Genomic DNA, 27684 nt, shown 5'->3' with positions numbered 1-27684 from the left:
GTGAGGGGATGTTCCCCGGGATGCGGAATGGCCTGGGTAGTGTGGGGTGAAGAGTTGCTTTGCAGGTTTCAGGATAGCCAGCAGGGTTTTGGGGTGATGACAGGCTGCACACTGGGATGTAGGATGGTCCACATGGCCTGTGTGTGGAGGAGTCAGACCCAGAAGTCTAGGGATGGGTGTGGGATGAGCCTCTGGGCTCTCAGCCTGCCATGTGGCTATGTCTCTGCAGGGGTCGGTTTGGCCAGGTCCACAGGTGCACAGAGAAGTCCACAGGCCTCCCACTGGCCGCCAAGATCATCAAAATGAAGAGTGCCAAGGACCGGGTGAGGCATCTGCCTGGGCCAGGTCCCTGTGGCCAGCCTCAGGATTCCTTTCCTTCCCTTAGGGCCCCCAGGCTCCCATGCTGAGCTGGAAATGCTACTTATTCCTGCTCTTTTCCAGGATTCCCACCCTCTAGTCAGGAAGTCCCCTTCACAGCCCTGGGTCCAGACCCACCCACCATGCGCAGGTGTCCAGGTGCAGCTCTGTAGAGCTGCCTGTGGGACCTGGGGCAAAAAGGTCCTGTCCTTGTTGGGCCTTAGGTTTCCTGTCTGTGAGATGAGTGGGTCACACTCAGGCCCTTTGTGTTGTAGAATCTGGTTTGGGTGTTGAGTCAGGGAGACCTGGTGTGAGAATAGGAAACTAAGGAAGGATGAAGAGTTCTGTGTCTATCTTGAGAGGTCAGCTGGCTCCTCTTCCTGACTCATTTGCTTGGAAATCCCTCTGTCCTCTGGTTCCCCCAAGGAGGATGTGAAGAACGAGATCAACATCATGAACCAGCTCAGCCACGTGAACCTGATCCAGCTCTATGACGCCTTCGAGAGCAAGCACAGCTGCACCCTCGTCATGGAGTAGTGAGTATCAGAGGTGGGGCGGCCGCCTCTTCTCAAGCCAGGGCTCAGCACTGGGGCTTAGAGCGTTCATTCGAGGCAAAGCCCTCTCTGTCCTTTCCCCTTCCTGGCACGTCCAGAGTCGTGTCATCCTGTCTTCTCTGGCTTGGCTATTTGACCTCCAATATGGAATGTGGAGGACAAAGCAACTTTGTCACAAACCAGTGGCCAGTGAGCCTGATTTGACCTGCAGGTATATGTATGTCAATTGACCTATACTATTTGCAGTAATTTTTTGAAAATTAAATTAAATTGAAACTTCTTTTAGAGACAAGGTCTTACTCTGTCGCCTAGGTTGGAGTGCAGTGGTGTGATCACAGCTCACTGCAGCCTTGAACTCCCAGACTCCAGTGATCCCCCACTGTAGCCTCCCATGAAGCTGTGACCACAGGCATGTGCCACAATGCCCAGCTAATTTTTAAATTGTTTTGTAGAGATGAGGTCTTGGTATGTCACCCAGGCTGGTCTTGAACTCCTAAACTCAAGCGATACTCCTGCCTCAGCTTCCCAAAGTGCTGGGATTACAGGTGTGAGCCACACTCTGCCTGTTTTTAGTAATGTGGAATTTGTTGTTAACCATTGGAAATTAGGAAGCTTCACATTAAAACCTAGGTATCTGGCTTTTCTTGAAAACATAAAAGATGTAGTAAATGCTGGGCCTGCCTTTCCAGGTGGAAATGATGTGTGGGAGCTCCCAGGGGTTGCCATTTGTATACAGGGTGACCAGGCTTCCTTTGCCACAATCCCCACCACTCCCAACCGCCCCAGCGCTGGGGCCAAGCGCTCAGAGGCCGTTCATATTTGTGCTTGTGTTGCTGTCTTCCTTACAGGCCGAGCTGAAGAGAGTAAAACGTTTGTCATGTCATGTCCTTATTGAAAGTGGAAAAAGAAAAGATAAGCAAAAGACTGTGTGTCTTCAGAACATGTTTGCTTCACGTATGGCCTTATTGGCCCATTTAGGCTTATGCCACAAAGGTCCAAGTTGGCCTCCATAGGCGAATGAGTTTGCAGTCCTGGTCAGGATCATCCAGAGCGTGCCTGGATCATCAACACTGATGGCCATCCCCTCTTCCCTTTGACCTGTCACTTCCTTTTTACCACCCCTAATCTTTGCTGGGAGTGGACTGGAGCAAAGGTCCCAATAAAACCCCAATGGCAGGCCTGGCAGGGTGGCTCATGCCTGTAATCTCAGCACTTTGGGAGGCGGAGGCTGAGGTGGGTGGATCACGTGGGGTCAAGAGTTCAAGACAAGCCTGACCAACATGGTGAAACCCTGTCTTTATTAAAAATACAAAAATTAGCCAGGTGTGGTGGTGAGCACCTATAATCCCAGCTACTCGGAAAGCTGAGGCAGGAGAATCACTTGAACCCAGGAGACGGAGGTTGCAGTGAGCAGAGATCATGCCACTGCACTCCAGCCTGGGCAACAGGGTGAGACTCTGTCTAAAAACAAAACACACAAAAAACCCAAGGGCAGTGGCAGCAGCCCTGTGACCCATGGGGTGTGACGGTGGGCCTACCCGGGCTGGCCTCTTTTGGCCCCGTGATGACAGTGGACAAGCCCTGAAGAGCCTTTGCTTAGGCTGGTGCCTGCCTCTGCCTTTGCTCTGGCAGCGTGGACGGGGGTGAGCTCTTCGACCGGATCACAGACGAGAAGTACCACCTGACTGAGCTGGATGTGGTCCTGTTCACCAGGCAGATCTGCGAGGGCGTGCATTACCTGCACCAGCACTACATCCTGCACCTGGACCTCAAGGTGGGTTCTGCCCTGGGCATGCGGTAGGGGCCCCTGGTGCCCTAGCCCCTGGCGTGCTCTCACCATTGAGAGCTCTGTCCACAGACAGTCCCGGCTTCCATTCCTGGCTCTCTGTCATTTTGTAGTTCTCAAGTCTGGGACAGGCCACTCTTGCTGCCTCTTGGGGCTGTAGTTCTTCCATCTGGATAATTGTACCTCTTTGAGTATTATTTGAAGATTAAGTGAAACAATGAGCTTTTCTTCTTTAAAAATACCTTTAAGATTAGTTTTTTTAAAAGTTCAAAAGGGAACATAGGCTTTTGGTAACAAATATAGACAACAGAGTAGTGTGTAAAATACACAGTGAAAGTTCCTCCCGCCAGGCCTCCGTGCTGAAGGGACTTCTCTGTGAGCAAGCTGGCATGACTCACAGACACACAAAAGGAGATCCTACGATGCATTCTTCCCTCCCTCCCCCTCTCTCTTTCTTTTCTTTCTTTCTTTCTCTCTCTTTCTTTTCTTTCTTTCTCTCTATTTCATTTCTTTCTTTCTCTTTCTTTTCTTTCTCTCTTTCTTTCTTTCTTTCTTTCTTTCTTTCTTTCTTTCTCTCTCGCTTTCTTTTTCTTTCTCTCTCTCTTTTCTCTCTCTCTCTTTCTCTCCTCTGTCTTCTCTCCTCTCTCTTCTCTTTCTTTTTTGGAGACAGAGCCTCTCTCTGTTGTCCAGGCTGGAGTGCAGTGGTGCCATCATAGCTCACTGCAGCCTGGACCTCCCAGGCTTAAGTGATCCTCAGTCTCCCAAGTAGCTAGGACTACAGGCACGTGCCACCACACTCGGCTAATTTTTGTATTTTGTATAGAGACAAGGATTCACCACGTTGCCCAGGCTGGGCTTGAACTCCTGGACTCAAGCAATCCTTCCTCAGCCTCCCAAAGTGCTGGGATTACAGGCATGAGCCACCACATCTGGCCCAGATGGCTGCAAATGCCATTAATTCATTCCTTTTTATGGCTGAGTAGTATATGGTACTGTTATAAAAATAGGCACATAGACCAATGGAACATAATCGAGAACCCAGAAATAAACCCTAATACTTACAGCCAACTGACTGACAAAGCAAACAAAAACATTAAGTGAGGAAATGACACCCTATTCAACAAATGGTGCTGGGATAATTGGCTAGCCACATGTAGGAAAATGAAACTGGATCCTCATCTCTCACCTTATACAAAAATCAACTCAAGATGGATCAAGGACTTAAATCCAAGGCCTGAAACTAAAAATTCTAGAAGATAACATTGGAAAAACCCTTCTAGACATTGGCTTAGGCAAGGATTTCATGAGCAAGAACCCAAAAGCAAATGCAATAAAAAACAAATGTTTAAAGAAGAATTAACACCTTTACAAATTCTTCCAAAAATAGAAGAGGAGGGAACGCTTCCTTCTCATTTTATGAGGCTAATCTTATCCTGATACCAAAATCAATGACATCACAAGGAAAGAGGGCTACAGACCAAAATTCCAAAATCCCTTATGGATATAGATGCAAAAATTCTCAATAAAATGTTAGCAAACTGAATAAAACATATAAAAAGGATTATATACATGACAAAGTGGAATTTATCCCAAGAATGCAAGATTGGTTTAACATATGAAAATCAATCAACATAATGTGCCATATTAATAGAATAAAGGATGAAATCATGTCATTATTTTAATAGATGTAGAAAAAATAATTGACAAAATCCAAAAATTTTTCATGATGAAAATAATAAACAAATGAGGAACAGAACTTCCTCAACCTGATAAAGGCCACCTGTGAAAAATCCACAGCTAACACTGTAGTTTGTAGTAGGAGACTGAATGTTTTCTCCTTGAAATCAGGAATAAGACAAGGATATCTGTTCTTGCCACTTGTGTTAAACATTTTACTGGAGGCTATCACTAGGGCAATTAGGCAAGAAAATAAATAAAAGACATTCAGATTGGGAAGGAAGTAAAACTGTCTCTATTTGCAGATGACATGCTCTTGTATATAAAAAATCTTAAAGAGAGGAAACTATTAGGATTAATAAATTCATCAAGGTTGCAGTATACAAGACAAATATACAAAAATCAATTGTATTTCTAAATACTGGGACTGAACAATCTGTAAATCAAATCAAGAAAATAATTTCATTTGTGACAGTATCAAAAGAGTAAAATACTTAGAAAAAAATTAACAAAATAAGTGCAAGACATTCTCTGAAAACTACAACAAAATGTTAAGATAATTCAAAGACCTAAATAAATGGAAAGGCATCCCATGGTCATGGATTGGAAAATGTAATATTGTTAAGGTGACAATACTCCCCCATTGATCTACAGGTTCAACATAATCCTTATCAAAGTCATAACTGGCTTCTTTCCAGATATTAATGAAATCCTAAAATTCAGATGGGAATTCAAGGGACCTAGAATAACAAAAACAATCTTGAAAAAGAACAAATTTGGAGGACTAACTTTTCCCAATTTCAAAACTTTCTACAATGCTACAGAAACCAAAACAGTGTATTACTGATGTAAGGTTAGATATGTGCATCAAATTAATACACTTGAGAGTCTAGAAATAAACCATTACATTTATGGTCAATTGATTTGTGACGATGGTGCCATGATAATTCAATGGGAAAATTATAGTCTTTTCAACAATTGTGCTGGGACCCCATGCTAGGGAGCTACATGTAAAAGAATGAAGTTGGACCCTTACCTCACACCATATACAAAAATTAATTCAAAATGGATTGTAGACTTAAATGTAAGAGCTAAAACTATAAAATTGTTAGAAGAAAACATAGTAATAAATTCTTATGACCTTGGATTAGGCAATAGTTTCTTAGATATGACACTAAAAACATAATTAAAAAAAAAGAGATAAATTAGACTTCATCAAAATGAAAAAAATCTCATACTTCAAAGGATACCATGAGAAAAGTAAAATAATAGCTCACAGAATGGGAGAAAATATTTCCAAATCATATATCAGGTAAAGCATTTGTATCTACAACATATAACAAACTCTTATAACTCAACAATAGAAAGAAATAACCCAATTAAAAAATGGTCAAAGGATTTGAATAGATATTTATCCAATGAAAACATACAATTGCCACTAAGCACATGAAATGATTTTCAGCATCATTAGTCACTAGGGAATTGTAAATCAAAATCAGAATGAGATACTATTTCATATCCACTAGACTGACTACAATAAAAAGTAAAAATGACAGACAATAAAAAGTGTTAAAGGCTGGGCGCGGTGGCTCATGCCTGTAATCCCAGCACTTTGAGAGGCCAAGGCAGGCAGATCACCTGAGGTCTGGAGTTTGAGACCAGCCTGACCAACATGGAGAAGCCCTGTATCTACTAAAAATACAAAATTATCTGGGTGTCGTGGCGCGTGCCTGTAATCCCAGCTACTCGGGAGGCTGAGGCAGGAGAATCACTTGAACCTGGGAGGCGGAAGTTGCAGTGAGCGGAATCAAGGCACTGCACTCCAGCCTGGGCGACAAGAGCGAAACCCCATCTCAAAAAAAAAAAGCATTAGCTAGGATATGGGAAAATTGGAACCCTCATACATTACTGGTGGGGTTGTAAAATGTGCATTCACTTTTTAAAAAGTTTGGCAGTTCCTAAAAATGCTAAACATAGAATTACCATATAACCCAGCAGTTTTACTCCTAGCTATACCCCTAAGAGAATTAAAACATAAGTTGACACAAAAACTTGTACACAAATGGTTTTAGCAGCATTATTTATAATAGTCAAAAGTGTAAACAACCCAGATACTCATTAATTTTATTAGTTAATGGATAAACAAAATATGGTCTAATCCATACAGTGGAATATTATTTAGCCATGAAAAGGAATGAAGTGCTGATACCTGCTACACAACACGGATAAACCTTGAAAACATTCTGGTAAGTGAAAGAAATCAGACATGAAAGGCCATATGTTTTATGATTCCATTTATATGAAATGTCCAGAATAGGCAAATCCACAGAGAAAGAGAATACATTGATGATTGCCATGGGGTGGGAAGTGAGGGGACAATGGACAGGGACTGATGATGGGTATGGTTTATTTTTTTTTTTTTGAGGTGATGAAAATGTTCCAAAATTAGTTAGTGATATCATTACACAACTCTGTGAATATACTAAAAATCACTGAATTGCACACTTTAAAATGGTGAGTTCCGGATGGGCGAGATGGCTCACGCCTGTGATCCCAGTACTTTGGGAGGCTGAGGCAGGCAGATCACCTGAGGTCGGGAGTTTGAGACCAGCCTGGCCAACATGGTGAAACCACGTCTCAACTAAAAATACAAACAAATTTGCTGGGTGTGGTGGCCCATACCTGTAATCCCAGCTACTCGGGAGGCTGAGGCAGGAGAATCACTTGAACCTGGGAGGCGGAGGTTGCAGTGAGCCGAGATCGTGTCACTGCCCTCCAGCCTGGGCGACAAGAGTGAAATGCTGTCCCCACCCCCACCCCAAAAAAGGTGAGTTTTATGGTAAAAATTAGTATTATTTGTATTACTTATAATGTTCTAAAATTTAAGTTCACCTGTTTCTTTTGACCTTTTTAAATGTGCATACTAGAAAACTTTAAATTACTATATATGTGGCTCACATTATATTTTTATTGGACAGTGTTATTCTAGATCTTATATAGAAGACAGAGATTTTTAAACACCATTCTCTTGCACCTATCTGAGGAATTGTACAACTCCATTGTAACATAAATAACAATGAAAACTTCTGTTGGGAGAAACAGTAGCTGACATTTGCTTTGGAAGCTGTAAAGTGTTTCATGCATGTTATGTCATTTTATCCTCACACCCTCTGGGGGAACAGACATGAAGAGGTTATTACATCCGTTTTACATATGGAGACATTAAATCTTCAGGAATGGGGAGGGACTCATCTTGGGCTACAGAACCAGGTAATGAGCCACTGGGCCTCAGGCACTGGATCCTGGGTCTGCAAGTCCTGTCTATCATAAGCCCTACATCTTCGCTCAGCTTCTGTCCCTCAAGCCCCCAACACACATACCCTCAAATTTGTCATGCACGAGCAGCGAGCATCCTTCCAGACTCCCTCAGGGCCTCAGAGCTGATCCAAATGCCATAAGAGGAGAGGCGTGCCAAGGCTGCCACCCTCATGCCATGGGCCACAGCTGTCACTGCAGAATGGCAGGTGGACATTCAGCAGCTCTGCTCTCCTTAACCAACCAGTGATGCTTTGGTCTCACCCCAGAGGTTCTGATGTAATTGGTCAGGATTGAGGCCTGGACACTGGGACTTTTTCTTTTTCTTTTTTTTAAATTCTCTTAGCATTCCAGTATAACATTGGCATTTTAAAAGCTCCCCTGATGATTCCAATGTACAGCCAGGGTTGGGAACCCAGCCCCAAACCAGTAGTCCCATACAAGCAGCTCATGGGCCAATTATACATCACAGAGGTATTCTGTTGGGCTCTGAGACGTGAGTTTAGATTTCATTTAGTTGTTAACATTTAAAAGCATGGAATTTTGACATAAAAACCTGAATTCCTAGCTGGCCATGGTGGCTCACACCTGTAAGCCCAGCCCTTTGGGAGGCTGAGGCTGGAGGATCTCTTGAGCCCAGGAATTCGAGACAAGCCTGGGCAACATGGCGAGACCCCATCTCTGTTTTTTTAATTAAAAACAAAACTGACCAAACAAAAAACCCCTGAATTCCCGGCTTCTCTTGAGGACTGAGAAACTCTGGCATTGTGCCTGCACTCCTACGTGGTGACCAGTGTCTGGGACTGGGTAGTGCTGCCCCTTTACACAGTCTGGGAGCCTCCAGTTCCCCACACTCCACACCAATCCCTATTGTCTCACCAGCCTCTTCGTGTATTTCCATTATCTATCCAGCCCTTGCAGGGCTGCCCTGAGCCATTCGTGTCCCTTGAAGGCTGGAAAACGGAGGCCTATACACAAGTGTGGCAGCTGCAGACCTCCTCAGCTACTGCTTGGGCTAAGCAGACTTCTTTCTTTCCCAGCCGGAGAACATATTGTGCGTCAATCAGACGGGACATCAAATTAAGATCATTGACTTTGGGCTGGCCAGAAGGTAAGGGGGTTTTATTTAGATACCTTAACAAAATTCCTTGGGACTCTTTGTGGCTCTTTGGGTATGGTTACTTCTGACCCAGCTAATGCTTAAGTTTTGGAACTGATGCAAGAAAGCTCTTGTGCACAGAAGCTGGTGGCCTTTGACTTGCACACAGGCCTTGTTGCTCTTGCATGGGCTGGCTTTGTGCTGTGGGCTCTGCTTCTTTCTAAAATGCTATGGAATTAACTGAACTTCACTCCACCTGTCTGAGAAGAGAGGAGAGTGATGGTGAAGGGGGCTGTTGAGCGAGGTGCTGGGCTGCTCAGTTCTGTGGGTTCCCCAGGCATCCTGGGGCCAGGAGGTGCTGGGCTATGCGATGCATCTGTCACCATCCCTGCCCTCCAGGAAATGACCAGGTTAAATACAAAAAGCGAGTATGTGACAGTGTTGGGTGGTGCCATGGGTAGGTGTTTCTGTAACCACTCAGGACTGGTTTACATCTTGGTGAAATGGTGATATAATACATTACCTGCTGGCATGGGGGTGGTCATGAGGGTTAAATGAGAAAATACACAGAAAGTGTGGACCCATCCTATCTGGGAGGTTAGGTTCTCAAGTTTCAGGGCATAAAGTAAACATTGTAGGCCCAGCACAGTGGCTAATGCCTGTAATCCCAATACTTTTGGAAGGCCAAGGAGGGAGGATCTCTTGACCCCAGGAGTTCGAGACCAGCCTGGGGAACATAGCAAGACCTCATCTCTACAAAAAATACAAAAATTAGCCCAGCATGGTGGTGAGCACCTGTAGTCTCAGGTACTTGGGAGGCTGAGGTGGGAGGATCACTTGAGCCTGCAGTGAGCCAAAATCACACCATTACACTGTAGTCTGGGCAGTAGAGCTAGACCCTGTTTAGAAATAAATAAATAATAAATAAACATTGTATATTATTTATTATTATTATTTTGAGATGGAGTCTTGCTCTGTTACCCAGACTGGAGTGCAATGGTGCAATGTCTGTTCACTACAACCTCTGCCTCCTGGATTCTAGCAATTCACCTGCCTTAGCCTCCCAAGTAGCTGGGATTACAGGTGCCCGCCACCACACGTGGCTAATTTTTGTATTTTTAGTAGAAATGGGGTTTCACTAAGTGGGTCAGACTGGTCTCAAACTCCTGACCTCAAGTGATCCTCCTGCCTCAGACTCCCAAAGTGCTGGGATTACAGGCGTGAGCCACCACATCAGGCCCATTGTATATGACGTTAAAAATCTCATAGTCTCTTAAAATGCCTGAAGCCTAGTGCAGTGTGGCTAATGTTGCTGTGTAGCCCAGGGGTGCCACACTACCCATGGCACCACCCAACACTGTCACATGCTCACTTTTTGTATTTAAACTGGTCATTTCCTGGAGGGCAGGGGTGGTGACAGATGCATCGCATAGCCCAGCATGTCCTGGCCCCAGGAGGCCTGGGGAACCCACAGAACTGAGCAGCCCAGCACCCCACTCAGCAGCCCCCTTCACCATCACCCTACTCTCTTCACAGATAGGTGCTGTGAAGTCCAGTCACATGTGTGCTGAGTACTGTGCGCCTGGAGAGCTCCTGCCCACGGCATGCATGCCCAGTGGTGTGGGTTCTTGGCAGTGGTAGTAGCAGACCCTTGGCATTTGGGAAGGCTTCCCCTAAACCTTCAGGCATCCTCAGTTTGTAAACATGGCAGCAGTTGTATGCCCAGCTTCCAGGATTGCTCCAGGATTCTGTTTCCTCCAAGAATGACATTTCTCTGGGAATCACGTCTTTTTTTTTTTTTTTGAGACCGAGTCTCATGCTGTCACCCAGGCTGGAGTGCAGTGGCACGATCTTGGCTCACTGCAACCTCTGTCTCCTGGATTCAAGCAATTCTCTTGCCTCCGCTTCCCAAGTAGCTGGGATTACAGTTGGCCGCCACCACGCCCAGCTGATTTTTGTATTTTAGTAGAGATGGGGCTTCACCATGTTGGCCAGGATGATCTCGATCTCTTGACATCGTGATCCGCCTGCCTGGCCTCCCAAAGTGCTGGGATTATAGGTATGAGCCACCATGGCAGGCCGAATCATATATCTTCTAGGTAGGTCTTTCAGCTGCAGCTGAATTTTTAACTCTTCTGGAAGCTCCTTCTCTCTCCTTATGGCTGGCTGTTTTCTTTTTCTTCTTCTTCTTCTTTTTTTTTCAGACAGAGTCTTGCTCTGTCACCCAGGCTGGAGTGCAGTGGTGCAACCTTGGCTCACTGCAACCTCCACCTCCTGGGTTCAAACAATTTTCCTGCCTCAGCCTCCTGAGTAGCTGGAACTGCAGGCGCCTGCCACCACGCCTGGTTCATTTTGTATTTTTAGTAGAGACAGGGTTTCACCATGTTGGCCAGGCTGGTCTTGAACTCCTGACTTCAAGTGATCCACCTGCCTCAGCCTCCCAGAGTGCTGGGATTACAGGCGTGAGCCACCACGCCTGGCCCTGATGGCTGTTTTCCATGCAGAAGTAGTTTTGTTATTTCATGGCCATGCGGTATCCTCCACTACATCCACTAGTGGAAGGAAACACAGCATCGCCCCTGGATGCAGAGCCGCGTGCCTGAGCTCAGCTCTGCCTTCCAGCACCTGCCTCCCAAGCAGCACCTACACCCTCAGTGCTGGTCTTCCTGGTCACTCCTCCACTGGTTGAAGTGTAAACGTTACCCATTTGCAGTGTGATGATGCATTTTCAGTGCCTCATGTGCTGCTAGTGTAACTGCAGGAGGAATTTCACATCATCCCACGAGGCCTTCAGGGTCTCTATCACACAGTGTATTGTAGTTCATGAACAGAAAGAAAATCACATTCATTCTATCATGTTAGCAAATTGCTTAGTATTTTCCCTGGTAATGTGCTATAAAATTCAGATGCCTCCCACATGCTTGCACGTTGTATACACTAGGGCAGTGTTTCTCAACCTATTTCATTATCACTGCCTGCCCCGTAGTGAGCCCTTTTTGACTTTATTTCCCCAATCGCCTAGTCCCCCTATGCCATGAAATTTAATACCACTGATGTACTGTGTATCTGTTTATGTGCTGTGGCCCTTTGGAGAGCCATAAACCATTGCAATAGCTAAGGTTGTTTTGTCCCCCAAGAACCAGTGTTTGTCCCCCATGGGGCAATATTGTCTTCACTGAGAATGCACACGCTGGTGTATGCAGTACACTCTCAAATACCTGATGGCCCGCTGCCAAATGAGCATTTGCAGGGACACATTGTGAACACCGAGAAAGAAGCAATCACTGGACGCCCCTGGAATCAGGGAAGGCTTTTCTGAGCGGTTGGCAGGGACTGGTGGACAGGATTTGCTGTCTGCAAGCAATGCTGCTATGCTGGCAAATGCTTCAGCACCAACCTGGGGGAGTGGGGAGTGAGAGGGGATGGGTTTGATTTGTAATCTTTGCCAGTGTTTGCTAATTACACGCTACCAAGATGATATCACTGAAGGTGGAGTTGGAAGGAGAGGCACTCAGGACTCCCGTGCACCTGAGAGCCAGCTCTAGTGCAGCACTGCCTGGAGGGGAGGTGGGGGGCCCTGTGAGTTATGGGCTGAGAATAGGGTGCATGCCATGTATGTGTGGGCCGGTCAGGGGAACATACAGTGGAAGACGAGGGCACTAATGGAGAATCCTGAATGCGAGGCTCACATGTCTGAACATTATCCTGTAGGCCACAGAGTCTTACCTGGTGGGGAGGTGAAAAGGGCTGTAGGTCAATTTACCAAAAATTAGTCAAGCCAAAAGCCTCCATGCTGAGTGGCTGTTTGGGGAAAAACTCTCAAATTGTATTTCCTCTGCTCTCACACCACAACAAACAACACTGAAGACTTCTGTGATCAAAAGCGGGCAGGTGGGTTCCCTACCAGCGAACAGTGGATGCCAGCTGGGTGTCCTGCAATTCAGTTCCGATATCCCCTACCGGGAGATAGCTTCAGATCCCACAGGTTGAGGGCTCAGTCCTCAAGGATACCCCCTCTTCCCCCAGACACTGGTCACAAGTGCAGGCCTCTGGAGCTTCTGATGGAATGTCTTCATGTTGGGGTTCCTAAGACCCCCTCTTTGGGTTTGCTTAATTTGCCGGAATGGCTCAAATAACTCAAGGAAATGCTTACTTACATTTACCTGTTTATATTACAAAGAATACAGGTGAAGAGGGGCATAGGGCAAGGTATGGGGGAAGGGGCATGGAGCTTCCATGCCTTCCCTGGGTGCCCCCCCCTCTCCAGGAATCTCCCCGTGTTCAGCCATCGGGAAGCTCTCCAACCCTGTGCCTCTTTTATGGAGGCATCAATACATAGGCATGATTGACAATGGCATAGAAAGGTGATTGGACAAAAAGCCCATGATCTAAACCCAGCAAGGCCTGTCTTTTTCTTAGCCTCTCTGTGTTTCATTCCTTCCTTTAGGGTAGGGGGCAGGACCCTCTCTAGAATGAGAGTCTTTTGATCCACAGTCAGATTAGAGTCCTGCCTTGGGAGGACTATATATATATATATATATATATATATATATATATATATATATATACACACATACACACACACACACACACACATATATATATATGCAGGCTATATATCTCTCTCATAACATCTATCTATCCATCTATCTATCCCATAACACTACAGTGCCCAATCCATTCAAAACTGTCAGACAAATTCCTTAACCTGGTCAAGGGCAAGAATTCTGCTGGCGGAACCAGAAGCAGAGAGCAAGTTCCAGAAAATAAACATGGTGCCACATGTAAGAGCAGGCCACTTATGGAAAACAGCTGGGCTCTGGTGATGGGCAGGCACCCAAAACCCATGATAATGCAGGAAACCACACTCCGTGGGACCAGGCTGGCAGAGACACAGGTTCTGGCTGTGAGGTGGACCAAAAACGTCAAAAACAACCTCCATCATCTGGCACACAGGTCATTCAGCAGTTTTATTTAGCAAATTGTTTTTTGCCAAACTGGCCTGCTTCTTTCCTGGCACTGTATCTTTCCAAGAGGATCTGTGGGGGTTTTGCAGGTTAAGGAAGCATATTTCATGCTGCAGAATAACTAAATGTTTGTAAAGACAAAGGGAATGCTAATTTCTCCCCAATACAAACTATTGAAAATAAAGTTGGTTTTCAGCAGGGACATGGCTCCTGGTGCAGTGGAGGCACATATTTGTACAATTCTCCGATATCAGGACCTCCAGCAAGAGGGACCAGGGTTGTCCCAGGCCAGGCAGTGAGAGCCATCAGTGCATCTAAATAGTGACATGTCCAGGGTTAAGGCTGGAGACACAATGGAAATTATCTTAAACATGTTGGGAGTCCCCTGACTCCCAGTCCAGTGCTCAGACTAGAGTCAGAGCACAAAAGATCCCATTTCATCAGATCCTTTGGCAGAGTAAGAGGATGCCTTCCCCAAGCCCTGTGAGGATACGATCTCCTATTTGACCTTATGGCCATAGATTGACTTGTGCTAAGAATATGAAGAGAGCGTTTTGGTGGATATTTTGACAGCTTTGGGGTGAATGTCTCAGTTAGCTATTGCTGCAATACTGCTGTGTAACAAACCACCCCAAAACCAGAGGGTTAACATGACAGTAATTTATTCCCATCCATACATTTGTGATTTAGCTGGGGGAGTGGTATGTTGGATGCAACTTTAACTAGTACTTACTGTATTAGCTCATGATAAGGAGTTTTGTAATCCAGTTGTTAAACACAGCCATTAGTAAGAATTAAATTCTATAAGTTTACAAATAAAGAAATTAAAATAGAAGATACTAAATATTCAGACTCCATTGCTTCCTAACTATGCTGCTGTGCTCTGTGCTTGAGGTTGCTTCTGCCCATCGTGTCTCTATGGTGGAAATACTTGACGGGGGTGCCGCTGTGCAGCAATTCCCACCTTCGTTCAGTGACGTCATGATAATACCTTGACATTGACCATGGTGAAATTGGTATCTACACCACAGAAATTGCAAATGCTACAAATCAGGGCTTTAAAACAACAACAAAAACAAATAGATGATTGTGAAGCATTTACCCACATACCCCTAACTGGGAGTCGCTGATCTAGACTGGGCACAGTTGGGCTTGCATCCAGGGTGCAGGTCAGTGAGGGTGGGTCTGCTCCGTGTGCCCTCGTTCTCATGCTGATGGTGAAGGAGAAAGAGGACAAGTTCTGATGGCCTAGGTTGGCATGGGCCCACTGTCAGTGGGGTGGGGGGTGATATATTACACCTCTTGTGGAGGGAACTACAAAGTCACATGACATGAGGTGTGGCTGTGGGGCATGATGAGGCACTGGGAACAGTAATGCAACCTGGGAGAGTGGCTTTGGGGGCTTCTCCTTGAGGGGAAGGCTGTTCCCTTAGTTGGAATTCAGCTCCTGATCCTTGAGTCCTGGGTCAGCTGCTGGGAGGGGAGGGGCAGGTGCCAGAGGAGGGCTTGCCCCCCTAGGCCCAGTCCTTCAACCCCCGGCACCTTGCTGCTCTTTCACTGGATGGGCTCAGCTGTGTTGGCGCTGCGTCTTTGTCTGCCTGGCTCTCAGCAAATTTGGAGGAGAGGAGACTGCTCTCTGAAAGCTGATTTAAAGGAAGCAGGGCATATTGGCAGAATATTCATTTTATTTATTTTATTATTGTTATTCTCAATTGCCTCATCTATAAAATGGGGACAATAATCCTACCTATTTCATAGGGCTATTGGGGGGAGGGAAAGAGATGCTATGCATGTATAAAACTTTTAGCATAGTATCTGGCAAATAAAGTGCCCATGAAATTTTAGCTAGAGACTCTTTTTCTTCAAGAGTGATTCTAAAACACCCTGTTTGCCCCCCTTTCCCACTCAACCATTGACTCTCTTCCTAGCCTTAAACTTCATGTCCAGAACTTTTTCTAATTTTTTATTTTTGGAATTGTGGTTAAAAAAATACGTAACATAAAAGTTACCACCTAGTGTCCATCAGTGGATAAAAAATCTGGGGTGTATATACGCAGACAAATACTGTTCAGCTTCAAAAGATAAGGGAATCCTGTCATTTGCAGCAACATGGATGACCCTGTAGGGCCTTATGTTAGGTGAAATAAGCCAGGCTCAGAAAGACAAGTACCACGTGATCTCACTTAGGTGTGGAATCTAAAAAAGACAAACTCTTACAGGCAGAGAGTTGGATGGTGGTTACCGAAGGCAGGGCAGGTGGCACTGGGGAGATGTCGGCCAAAGGATACAATATTTCACTTAGAAAGGAGGAATAAATTCAAGACAGCCATTGTACAACATGGTGATTATAGTTAATGTATTGTATACTTCAGAATTGCCAAGAGAATAGATTTTAAGTGTTCTCACCACAAAAAATAAGTATGTGAGGTAATACTTATGTTAATTAGCTTGATTTAGCCATCCTACAATGTACACATGTATCAAAGCATCATATATACTGGCTGGGTGTAGTGGCTCACGCGTGTAATCCAGCACTTTGGGAGGCCCAGACAGGCGGATTTTTTGAGCCCAGGAGTTTGAGACCAGCCTGGGCAACATGGTGAAACCTCATCCCTACAAAAAATACAAAAAATTTGTCAGATGTGGTGGCATGTGCCTGTAGCCCCAGATACTTAGGAGGCTGAGGTGAGAGAATTGCTTGAGCCTGGGAGGTGGAGGTTGCAGTGAGCTGAGATCTTATCACTGCACTCCAGCCTGGGTGACAGAGTGAGACCCTGTCTCAAAAAAAGAAAAAAAAAAAGGCATCATATATACCATAAATATATACAATTAGTACATTCACATTGTTGTGCAACCAATCTCCAGAACTTTTTCATCTTGCAAAACTGAAATTCTATACCCATTAAATAATAACTTCCCATTTTCCGCCTGCCCCTAACCCCTTGCTAATTTCTGTTTCTATAAATTTGACTACTGAAAGAAGCAAATGCCTGGAGGAGGAAGACTGTAGTTTTCTGATTCTATCGCTGACTTAGAAAAGCCTGAAGTTTGGGACCTGGATCTGATTATTCCCCAGTAATTCACAGGTGTAATGTGGGTGTGGGGTCCAGGCCATATGGCTGATGGGAAGTGGGGAAAGTCTGCATCCCACCAGAAATGAGCCCCAGCACCACATCTCCCAGGCCTCACCCCATGGTTCTTTGTACCCTCTCCTCCTCCCCAGGTACAAGCCTCGAGAGAAGCTGAAGGTGAACTTCGGCACTCCTGAGTTCCTGGCCCCAGAAGTTGTCAACTATGAGTTTGTCTCATTCCCCACAGACATGTGGAGTGTGGGAGTCATCACCTACATGCTGTGAGTGCTTAGCACCCTGGCTCTAAAGTGGGGACGGGGGTCATTTGTCTTCCTTTGGGTAATCTTAGAAGCAAAATTTTTAGCACAAGTAGTCTATTTGGGAAGTAACCCCAGGATACCCCAATAGAGGAATAGGGTAGTGAGATGAGGAAGGAAAGGAGCCAGGGAAGGGTATGTTATCAAGCCAGTTACTGTATTTACAAGGCAGTCGTATTTCCAAGTTATCATTTTAGTAGGTTAATATTGAAAAAATTGAGATGTGCCGATATTATTCCCTGGAACAAAGGTCTAAAGGCCTGTTTCTCGGTGAGGAAGGCCTACTTGGGCTTCAGCAGCTGTATCAAAGTTATGGGTTGAGCTGAGCATGGTGGCTTATGCCTGTAATCGCAGCACTTTGCGAGGCCAAGGTGGGAGGATTGCTTGAGCCAAAGAGTTCAAGACCAACCTGGGCAACATAGGGAGACCCTGTCTCTACCAAAACCAAAAAAAATTAGCTGGGCATGGTGTTGCGTGCCTATCGTCCCAGTTACTAGGGAGACTGAGGTGGGAGGATTGCTTGAGCCTGGGAAGTTGAGGCTGCAATGAGCCATGATCATGCCATTGCATTCCAGCCTGAGTGACAGAACAAGACCATATCTCAAAAAAAAAAAAAAAAAGTTATGGCTTGAGCCATTGAATTTTTTGATACTGAGACATAAAAGTAATAACTGAAAATAACAAAGGTATTCATGACCCAAGAGTAAGGCCCGATTGTGGGCAACAGGAGTTTCATTCTGCTGGGGAACTCCAGAATCCATCATGGAATACCCCCTGAGAGTTATTTCATCTAGGGGGTATTTATACGCTAACTCTTACCAGTTTTTCCTTGTGGACTAATGGAGATGGGGTGGAATTGATTTCCTGATACTTCTGGGTGGGTAAAGCAAGCTTCAGCTGGAGAGAAAGCCCTCCAGCAAAGACATGCAGGTGCTTTGGTACAAATGGAGCTGGATCATGCCAGGAGTTTGAGGCTGCGGTGAGCTATGATTGCACCATAGCACTCCAGCCTGGGTGACAGAATGAGGCCCTGTTTAAAGACAAAACAAAATAAAAACCCAAATGAGGCTGGAGTGCACCGAAGGGGTAAGGGGATGGGGGGGCAGGGCAGGATACCCTTTGTGGCATCATTGAACCCCTGCACTCCCTGTTTTCTTCTCTGTCTGGCTGTGGACTTCCTGTGGCTGCTTCCTCAGAGGTAAAGTCATGTTTTACTTCTGGTCTCCTGATTATTGTGTAACTGCTACGCACTGTCCCTGCACTCAGATATGGGAGCTGCACCAGGCTGGGGAAGTTCAGATCCCTAAGGCTGGCCGTCAGGGTGTCCTGATTCTCTACCCTCCCTCAAGCGGGAGCCTAATAAAGCCCATTTTCCTTTGGCTTGGGGCCTGGGTAGCATCTAAATAAACCTGGCTGTCTCAAGGACATGGAAGGCTGTTTCTATTTCTAAAATTAAATCAATGTGTACTTGATAACTGGGCATACCAAGTTGGGCCCTAATTTTACTCTTTACTTCAGGAATGAGGTGGAAAGAGGTGAGCACAAGAGGGGAGTTACTCCAAAAATTCTTGCCTCCGAATTTTAAATCCTTTCACTTCCTCCCTTTAATGAACACACTGGACTCCATCCTGCGGAGAAGTAGTGGAGGTGCTTTTCTTTTGAACCCTCTTGGTTCTGGCTAGGTCCACTTGAACTCAGTAAGCTTCTCTATTCTGCTGATGCATGTTGGCAAATGTGGCCTCCACCTACTGATGGTCCTTTCTCTCTTCTACAGACTCAGTGGCTTGTCCCCATTTCTAGGGGAAACAGATGCAGAGACCATGAATTTCATTGTAAACTGTAGCTGGGACTTTGATGCTGACACCTTTGAAGGGCTCTCGGAGGAGGCCAAGGACTTTGTTTCCCGGTTGCTGGTCAAAGAGAAGAGGTACCTTTCATTGCTTGTCACTCATGGGCCCTTCTGATGGGGACCCCAGGTCTGGGAGCTGGGCAGGACTGCTGACCATGAAGGTCCTTCTTCCTGTGGACAAATTCCATTCAAGATTTCTTAGTTTGCTACTTCTTTGGAAAAATAAAGGGAACAGAGAAAGGGACAGGAAATCAATGAAACAACAAACAAGTAGGGGCATAAAATATAGTTTTAGAAAGAAGCATGTGTAGATTGGTCCTATCTGCAAGTTATCAGTTGTCATAGGCTAAGGTTGAAAAAAAGAACTGAGATATGCAGATGTTATTTCCAGAATAAAGATCTGAATACCTTATTTCTTGGTGAAGAAGATCTATGTAGGCTTCAGCATCTATATCAAAGCCATGGATCAAGCCATTTGAGTTTTGTGATACCCAGAATAAGGTAATAACTGGACATAACCAAAGGTATTAACAACCCAAGGCTAAGGCCCAAGAGTCTGGGCTCTTAAGACAGCTTGTGTTTCCCTGACTTTTACAATTTTGCTTCTGACTGTGAAAAGTTATGTGAGAGGAAAAAAAATTCTAAGTCAGATGAACAAGTTGCCCTTATACTCTGGAAGGAGAAATGAGCTTCCTTCAAATTTCCTGTTCTTTTGCTTCTTTAAGAGCAATTCCAGGCATAGCTAGCCTTCCTACTGCCCTGCCTCAACTTCTCATCCCCCTCTGGGAAGTGGTTCCTCCCCGAATCACTGGAATATGTTCCCGCTATAGAGGTCAGAGAACATTTTGCTGACGACCTTCTGGCACTTTGAAGGGAGGGAATTTTAGACACAAGGAGTTCCCTTTTTGGTACATGGCATGAATCTGCCTAAATGATTAATGTGTTCCACTGACTCAGGCTTCCTACCCATTGAACAGATTTATGGACGAGAAAAGGCAACTCCAACTAAAAGGCTTAACTGCTCTTTGATTTCACAGCTGCAGAATGAGTGCCACACAGTGCCTGAAACACGAGTGGCTGAATAATTTGCCTGCCAAAGCTTCAAGATCCAAAGCTCGTCTCAAATCCCAACTACTGCTGCAGAAATACATAGCTCAAAGAAAATGGAAGGTATTTGGTTTTTCTCTTAGTAAAGGTGGAATTTGTCATCCTAATCTGTCCTTGGAAAAAACTGCAGCTAAGTTTTCTTTTCTTTTTTTCTTCTTTTTGGGTTTGTTTTTATAGACAGGGTCTTGCTCTGTTGCCCAGACTGGAGTATAGTGGCATGATCATGGCTCACTGTAACCTTAAATTCCTGGGTTCAAGCAGTCCTCCCACCTCAGCCTCCTAAGTAGCTGGGACTACAGGCATGTACCACCATGCCTTGCTAACTTTTCTATTTTTTGCACAGAAAGGGTCTTGTTAAGTTGCCTAGGATGGTCTTGAACTCCTGGCCTCAAGCAATCCTCCTGCCTCAGCCTCCCAAAGTGCTGGCATTACAGGCATGAGCCACTGCACCCAGCCTGTAGCCAAGTTTTTACTTACATTTTGATTCTAAACAGAAAGATTATTTAGGGGGAAAAATCTCTCTCATGTCAAAAGCTGCTAGCTTGATTTAAAAATGTCACAGAGCAAAAGTAACTGGCATAAAACTTACATTTGGTTTGTGCTTATATGGACACTTGAAGTGACAGAATGAAGCTTAAGCATATGTTCTCAGTGGCAATCACAGTGAAGCTCCTGAACTAACTGCTTAGAGCTTGAGGCCTGATTCTTCCACATTTCAGCAATGGAAGATAAGAAAGGCCTGTTAAACTTTTAAAACTTTATAATTTTGTTTACAACAGAATTCTTTAGTACCATGGACATAAAACCTATCTTAAAAGCAATTGTGATCCAGGGAAGTGGCTTCCAACAATTTAATATGGACTTAGATCCTCACTGGGGATCCAAAAGCACAAACAAAACCCTTTATGTATGGAGCCAGTACACAACAATACCTATACGTGTACACACATACCGGGAAACACACACACACACACACACACAACAAAAATTTGACTCAGGCATGGTAGCCTGCACCTATAGTCCCAGCTATTCGGGAGGCTGAGTGGGGAGGATCACTTGAGTTCAGGGGTTTGAGGCTGCAGTGAGCTGTGATCACGCCAGTGTACTCCAGCCTGGGGTGACAGAGGGAGACTCCCATCTCTGTTTAAAAAAAAAAATCACAACATTTTCTTTAACAGAGTATGATGTATTCTGATATTTTCTATTCTGTGCCACTTGGTTTTATTTTTTAAACGCTGTTCACAACCCACCAATTTGATTTCATGACCCACTGCTTGGTTGTGAATTACAATTTGAAAAACACTGTTCTATCAAAGCATGATGTAGGCTGATAAAAAAAAAAAGTAAGACACTGTTCTAGGGTGCTCCATTTTTCATGTGAAAAGGGCAGGATAAACCTGGGTAACATAGTGAGACTGTATCTTTACAAACAAGACAAAAATTAGCCAGTTGTGGTGGTGGTTGCCTGTAATCCCAGCTACTTGGGAGGCTGAGGCGGGAGGATTGCTTGAGCCCAGGAGATAGAGGTTGCAGTGAGCCAAGATCACACCCAGCCTGGGCAACAGAGCCAGACCCCATCCCCACCCCCGACACCCTCCCCCAAAAAAAGAAAAAAAAGGGGGCAGGATGATGTATCTTCCCACTTCATATTTACTCCCAACATGCCTCTGAAAGTCATGTGACTATTCCATAATTATTTTAGAAACTTGTCTCCCCTTTAGGTTATCAGATTTAAACCAACTCCAGTGGCTGGACTCACTTAAATCCTTTTATTGTTTCTTCATAAAGACACTGGTCTAAAATATATGCTTTTTCTTTTCTTTTCTTCTTTCCTTGCCTCAAGAAACATTTCTATGTGGTGACTGCTGCTAACAGGTTAAGGAAATTTCCAACTTCTCCCTAATCTTCAACTCTGCTGCTCCAATGGGTCCAGAAATTACTGAGGCCAGTGGTGAAGTGAAGAGATGACTCAAACATTTAAATAATTTGGTTTTTTGGTATTATTGATTCCACTTATTTTGTAAAAATGGTTATGGCTGCTGCCTTCCTTGTGGATGAAAAGTGGCTGTAAAGAAGCTTCCTAAGAACGTTTTTTTCCTGCCTTGTAAGATCACTACGTGTGAAATGCTCTGTGTACCTTTCAAATGTACCTACTTTTGGTGGTAAGTGTAGGGATGCTTTAGGTAGGTACTTTGCATCTGTCGAATTTAAATTCTAAACTCACATTGATTAAAGAACTCAGTAGACTACTTTGCAGGGGACATATTATTCAGTATTATCTCCTCCAGTACAAAGAATTCCTAGAATTTTGATTTGCTCAGGTGTGAGATGAGATTTTATTGTACTACCCCATTCTTGTGTCAAGCCATGTGGATTTAGGACAGTGATCTTCAAACTTGCTTTAACTTATGCTCCCTTTTGAGAATCAGCATCACTTGAAATGTCAAAATATGTCAACTGTCATAGCCAAATCAGAGAAGTGATCATTTTGAGTGTACTTTTAAAATCTCCACACACCTCCACCTCTCTCCTAATTCTGCCCTGTCTTAACCCCTCTGTATTGGTTATAAATTTCTGGTCTTGTAAGTCTGGAAGCTGATAGGCAATTTATGAAAGAGATAAGAATGTAATGAGGTTCAGCTTTCTGAGAAACACAGAAATGATACATCCTGAGACATAAAGGAAAGCTGCTCTTCTGCTGCCTCAGGCTGTAGCACTCTCAGTGTTATCACTCTACACGTACACTTCCTATATACATGTACAGTTGACCCTTGAACAGGGTTTGAATTGCACAGTCAACTTATACATGGATTTTCTTCCACCTTTGCCACCCCTGAGACAGCAACACCATACTCTCCTCTTCATCCCACTCTGCAGCCTACTCAACAGGAAGATGATGAAGATGAACGCCTTTATGATGATCCACTTTCACTTAATGAATAGTAAACATATGTTCTCCTCCTTATGATTTTAGTAACTTTTCTCTAGCTTACTTTATTGTAAGAATACAGTATATAAGCCGGGTGCGGTAGCTCATGCCCATAATCCCAGCACTTTGGGAGACTGAGGCAGGCAGATCACTTGAGGTCAGTTCAAGACCAGCCTGGCCAACACAGTGAAACCCCATCTCTACTAAAAATACAAAAATTAGTGGGGCGGGGTGGCGGATGCCTGTAATGTCAGCTACTCGGGAGGCTGAGGCAGGAAAATTGCTTGAACCCTGGAGGCGGAGTTTGCAGTGAGCCAAGATTGCACCACTGCACTCCAGCCTAGGCAACAGAGCAAGACTCCGTCTCAAAAAAAAAAAAAAAAAAGAGAATACAGTATATGTATACACACACACACATATGTGTGTATGGGTGTTAATTGACTGTTTATATTATTGATAGGGCTTCCAGTCAACAGTAGGCTATTAGTAGTTAAGTTTTTGGGGAGACAAAAGTTATACTCAGATTTTCGACTGCAAGGGGGTAGGTACTCCTGGCCCTCACATTGTTCAAAGGTCCAGTGTACATTTAAACACTTTTCTATATGCATTAGAGTAGCCCTGTCATCCCTTCACTGAAATCATACTGTTCTCAACATGACAAGCAACTAACACTTTTTTTTTTTGAGACAGGGTCTCACTCTGTTGCCCAGGCTGCAGTGCAGTGGTGTGATCTTGGCTCACTGCAGCCTCCGCTCCTGGGCTCAGGTGATCATGAGTAGCTGGGACTATAGGTGCCCACTACTACACCCAGCTAATTTTTGTATTTTTAGTGGAGACAGGGTTTTGCCATGTTGCCCAACCTGGTCTTGAGCTCAAGCGATCCACCTGCCCCAGCCTCCCAAAATGCTGGGATTATAGGTGTGAGCCACCACACCCAGCTTCAACTAACATTTACGAACTTGTATACATGTATATTTAGATACTTTACTAACTTGTAAAATGGTTAAAAGGAGTACTTTATTATTAAAAAATACACAATCTTTTAAATTTCCTTACTTCTACATGATTTTTTGTGCTATTCCCATTTTTTTCTCAGGTGAGCAGCTTTAGTTTTTTTTTTTTTTTTTGAGAGAGTCTTCCTCTGTCACCCAGGCTGGAGTGCACTGGTGTGTTCTTGGTTCACTGCAACCTCTGCCTCCCAGGTTCAAGTGATCTTGTGCTTCAGCCTCCCAAGTAGCTGGGATTACAGGCGTGTGCTGCCACGCCCAGCTAATTTTGTATTTTTAGTAGAGATGGGGTTTTGCCATGTTGGCCAGGCTGGTCTCGAACTCCTGACCTCAGGTGATCCACCTGTCTTGGCCTCCCAAAGAGCTGGGAATATAGGCGTGAGCCACTGTGCTTGGCCTCAGGTGAGCAGCTTTAGTCGATGTTGTGAATTTTAGATTTTAATTAGACATGCAACAGTTTCACCACCTTTCAGGATTTTTGTCTCATAACAGAGGCTCTTGTTTTTTGACAGAGAGGTAGGCAGGTGGAGAGGTTATCCTGCTGCTGCAGTTCTCAGTTGTTACGTTTCCTCTGGAAGGCTAACCCTTGTTGGGAACTAACAGTTTCAGTACCAGCAAGTCTAGGCCTCCTCCAAGTTGGTCAGCTGAAGAATGAACATCAGAAAACACAGCTGCTGGAAGTTGTCCTTTGATGAGACAGTGATAGTGATTTAGTAAAATGTCTTTATTTTTTAGATGTCAGTTATCTTTCTTTAAAAGGTTTTTTGAGGGCAGCCTCCAGAAGGAGCTAGAGAGTATATTTTATAGTTCTATTGTCATTCATACCGTTTTGGACTTAAGATTCTGGAGAATGCTATGAAACATCTCCCCAGAAAAAGGTAGTTAATTACCATATCTAGAGTAGCACTGCCCAACAAAAATATAGTACAGGATATACACATAATTAAAACATTTCTAGTAGCTTCTCTAACAAAACCCATTGAAAGTCAATTTTAATAATTTATGTAACTTAGTGTATCAAAAATATTTCAATATGTAATCAATATAAAATTGAGATATTTTACCAGCTACTAGGGAGGCTGAGGCCAGAGAATCACTTGAACCCAGGAGGTAGAGGTTGCAGTGAGCCAAGATCACACCATTGAACTCCAGCCTGGGCGACAAGAGCAAAACTCTGTCTCAAAAAAAAGAGAGGTATTTTATATTCTTTTTCTCATACTAAGTCTCCAAAATCTGGTATATTTTACACTTAAAAACACATGTCAAGGCTGGGCATGGTGGCTCACATCTGTAATCCCAGTACTTTGGGAGGCCAAGGTGGGCAGATTGCTGGCCAACATGGTAAAACCCCATCTCTAAAAATACAAAAATTAGCTGGGCGTGGTGGCGCACACCTGTAATCACAGCTACTTGGGAGGCTAAGGCACAAGAATCACTTAAACAGGAGGTGGGGGTTGCAGTGAGCTGAGATCACACCACTGCACTCCAGCCTGGGTGGCAGAGCAAAACTTTGTCCCCACCCCCCACAAAAAAAAAACCTGTCAATTCAGATGCTAGGTTTTCATCAGACGTACTTAATCTGTATTTAGATTTCTTAAAACTTACTGTGGAAAATGTATTTACATACTCAAGTTGTTTGAAACATAACTCAGTTTTCCAATAACTGAAGTATCCACTTTTACATGTATTAAAATTAAATAAAATTAGAAATTCAGTTCTGCAGTTGCACTAGCCACATTTTAAGTGTTTAATAGCCACATGTGGTTAGTGGCATCTATATTGGACTGGGCAGATCTAGAGAGAATCCTGTATCTACCAATTTTAATTTTTTTCCCTTTATGCTGTTATTCCTTACCTAGAGAAACAATTTCCCTCCAAAGTTCCTTTGAGGGGTCTGTTTAGGCCAGGCCCACACAAGTGAGCTATGTGGATTTTAGCATCCTTGATTTGAAATTTGAGGTTTTATGAAGTTTGAGTTTTTCTGGATATTTTTAGTACTTTGCTGGTGTGTACTTAGCTCAAATATTTGATTGCAACTGTGTTGGGTCAACTATTTCTAATGGGACTTTTCCATTTGCATGTACAGTCACTGGAAACTGCTGGGCAGAGAAACTCTAAAAGGTAGTTGGGGCCCACTTTTTCCACCTGTCAGATTGGTGAAGAATTGGTGAGGGTGTGGGGAAAATGGCATTCTCCCACTTTTGATGGATATGTATCCAAATAAAAGTCATGCCCATGCTTTCATCCAGAAATTTTATTTCTAGAAATTTATCCTTCCGTACTTGAACAATTGTATAGAGATTTATGCAAAATGATGTTTACTATAGCACTGTTGCTAATGGCCCAGTAAAAACAACCAACACATGCCTATTAGTTTGGTTTTAGTTAAATGAATTTTGCCACATCCATAGAGTGGAATACCTCACAGCTGTTATAGATAGATCTAGATATACTGAAAGCCATTTTTTCTTAAAAAAATTAAAGAATGTATATATGGTATCATCCCATTTGTGAAGAGACATATGCTTGTATGTACATTAAAAAATTGTAGGATATGCAAGAAACTTAACAGTGGAGTGTGAAAAGTGGGTGATTGGGAGAGGGGGAATTCCACTTTTCATTTATCTTTCTGAACCTTTTGAATCTTTATTTATTTTTTTTTACAATGAGCATGTATTCCTTTTTTTTTTTTTTTTTCCAAGATGGAGTCTCACTCTTTTGCCAGGCTGGAGTGCAGTGGTGCAATCTTGGCTTACTGCAACCTCAGCCTCCCGAGTTCAAGGGATTCTCCTGCCTCAGCCTCCCAAGTAGCTGGGACTACAGGCATGCACCACCATGCCCAGCTAATTTTTGTGTTTTTAGTAGAGACAGGCTTTCAACATGCTGGCCAGGATGGTCTCAATTTCTTGACCTCGTGATCTGCCCACCTCGGCCTCCCAAAGTGCTGGGATTACAGGTGTGAGCCACTGCGCCTGGCCCGCATGTATTACTTTTATAATTAAAAATTCACAACTCAATGTCAAGTGCGAACCTTGTGTTGACCCTGATTTGAGCAAACAATAAAAAGATATTTTTGAGACATTTAGATTATGAATTTCCCATTTGATGATAGAGTTACTATTAATTTTGTGAGGTAATGTGGTTAAATGACTTCAGAGAAAAAGGAAGGTATAGTTAAGTAAGTATGGCAACATCTAATAACTTGGGTCTAGGTGATGTGTATGGGTTTTATTATATTGTCCTCTTTACTGTTGTATTTGAAAACATTCATGACAAAAAAAAGTTTTAATCAGTTAAACCATGAAGAACTGTTAAAGAAGTGAGCTTCCAAAAAGTGTTTATAACAACAGTACTGAAACACACAAATTCACTAACTAGTAAGCATCTGTATTAGTCAAGGTTCTCTAGATGGACAGAACAGGATATATATATATATATAATGTGTATATATATGTGTATATATATAAAAAATGTGTGTGTGTATATATATATATATATATATGTATGTATATAAAGGGGAGTTTATTAAGTATTAACTTACGTGATCACAAGGTCCCACAATAGGCTGTCTGCAAGCTGAGGAGCAAGGAGAGCCTGTCCGAGTTCCAAAACTGAAGAACTTGAAGTCCGATGTTTGAAGGCAGGAAGC

The 27684-nt window shown here is 43.9% G+C and overlaps 1 protein-coding gene across 5 annotated transcripts in view; it reads left to right on the top strand.

Annotated features, from left to right (window-relative positions):
- Window positions 1-26279, top strand: part of LOC129457799 (UPF0547 protein C16orf87) — a 132273-nt gene extending 105994 nt beyond the window's left edge. For 3 of the 5 annotated variants that reach the window (XM_063611893.1, XM_063611890.1, XM_063611891.1), the window contains 8 exons: window positions 230-323; window positions 784-893; window positions 2544-2685; window positions 8730-8800; window positions 16979-17107; window positions 18918-19070; window positions 20030-20162; window positions 21943-23064. In XM_063611893.1, the coding sequence (XP_063467963.1) occupies window positions 230-323; window positions 784-893; window positions 2544-2685; window positions 8730-8800; window positions 16979-17107; window positions 18918-19070; window positions 20030-20162; window positions 21943-22002 (892 nt within the window). In that variant the 3' untranslated portion in view covers window positions 22003-23064. Of the gene's footprint in view, window positions 1-229; window positions 324-783; window positions 894-2543; window positions 2686-8729; window positions 8801-16978; window positions 17108-18917; window positions 19071-20029; window positions 20163-21942 lie in introns of all 5 variants that reach the window. The other 2 variants (XM_063611892.1, XM_055233300.2) reach the window with 1 other exon arrangement.
- The last annotated feature ends 1405 nt before the right edge of the window (window positions 26280-27684 follow it).

The sequence above is a fragment of the Symphalangus syndactylus genome, chromosome 11 (assembly GCF_028878055.3).
Source record: "Symphalangus syndactylus isolate Jambi chromosome 11, NHGRI_mSymSyn1-v2.1_pri, whole genome shotgun sequence".
Lineage (NCBI taxonomy): Eukaryota > Metazoa > Chordata > Mammalia > Primates > Hylobatidae > Symphalangus > Symphalangus syndactylus.
This window is presented reverse-complemented; position numbering and strand designations above follow the sequence as displayed.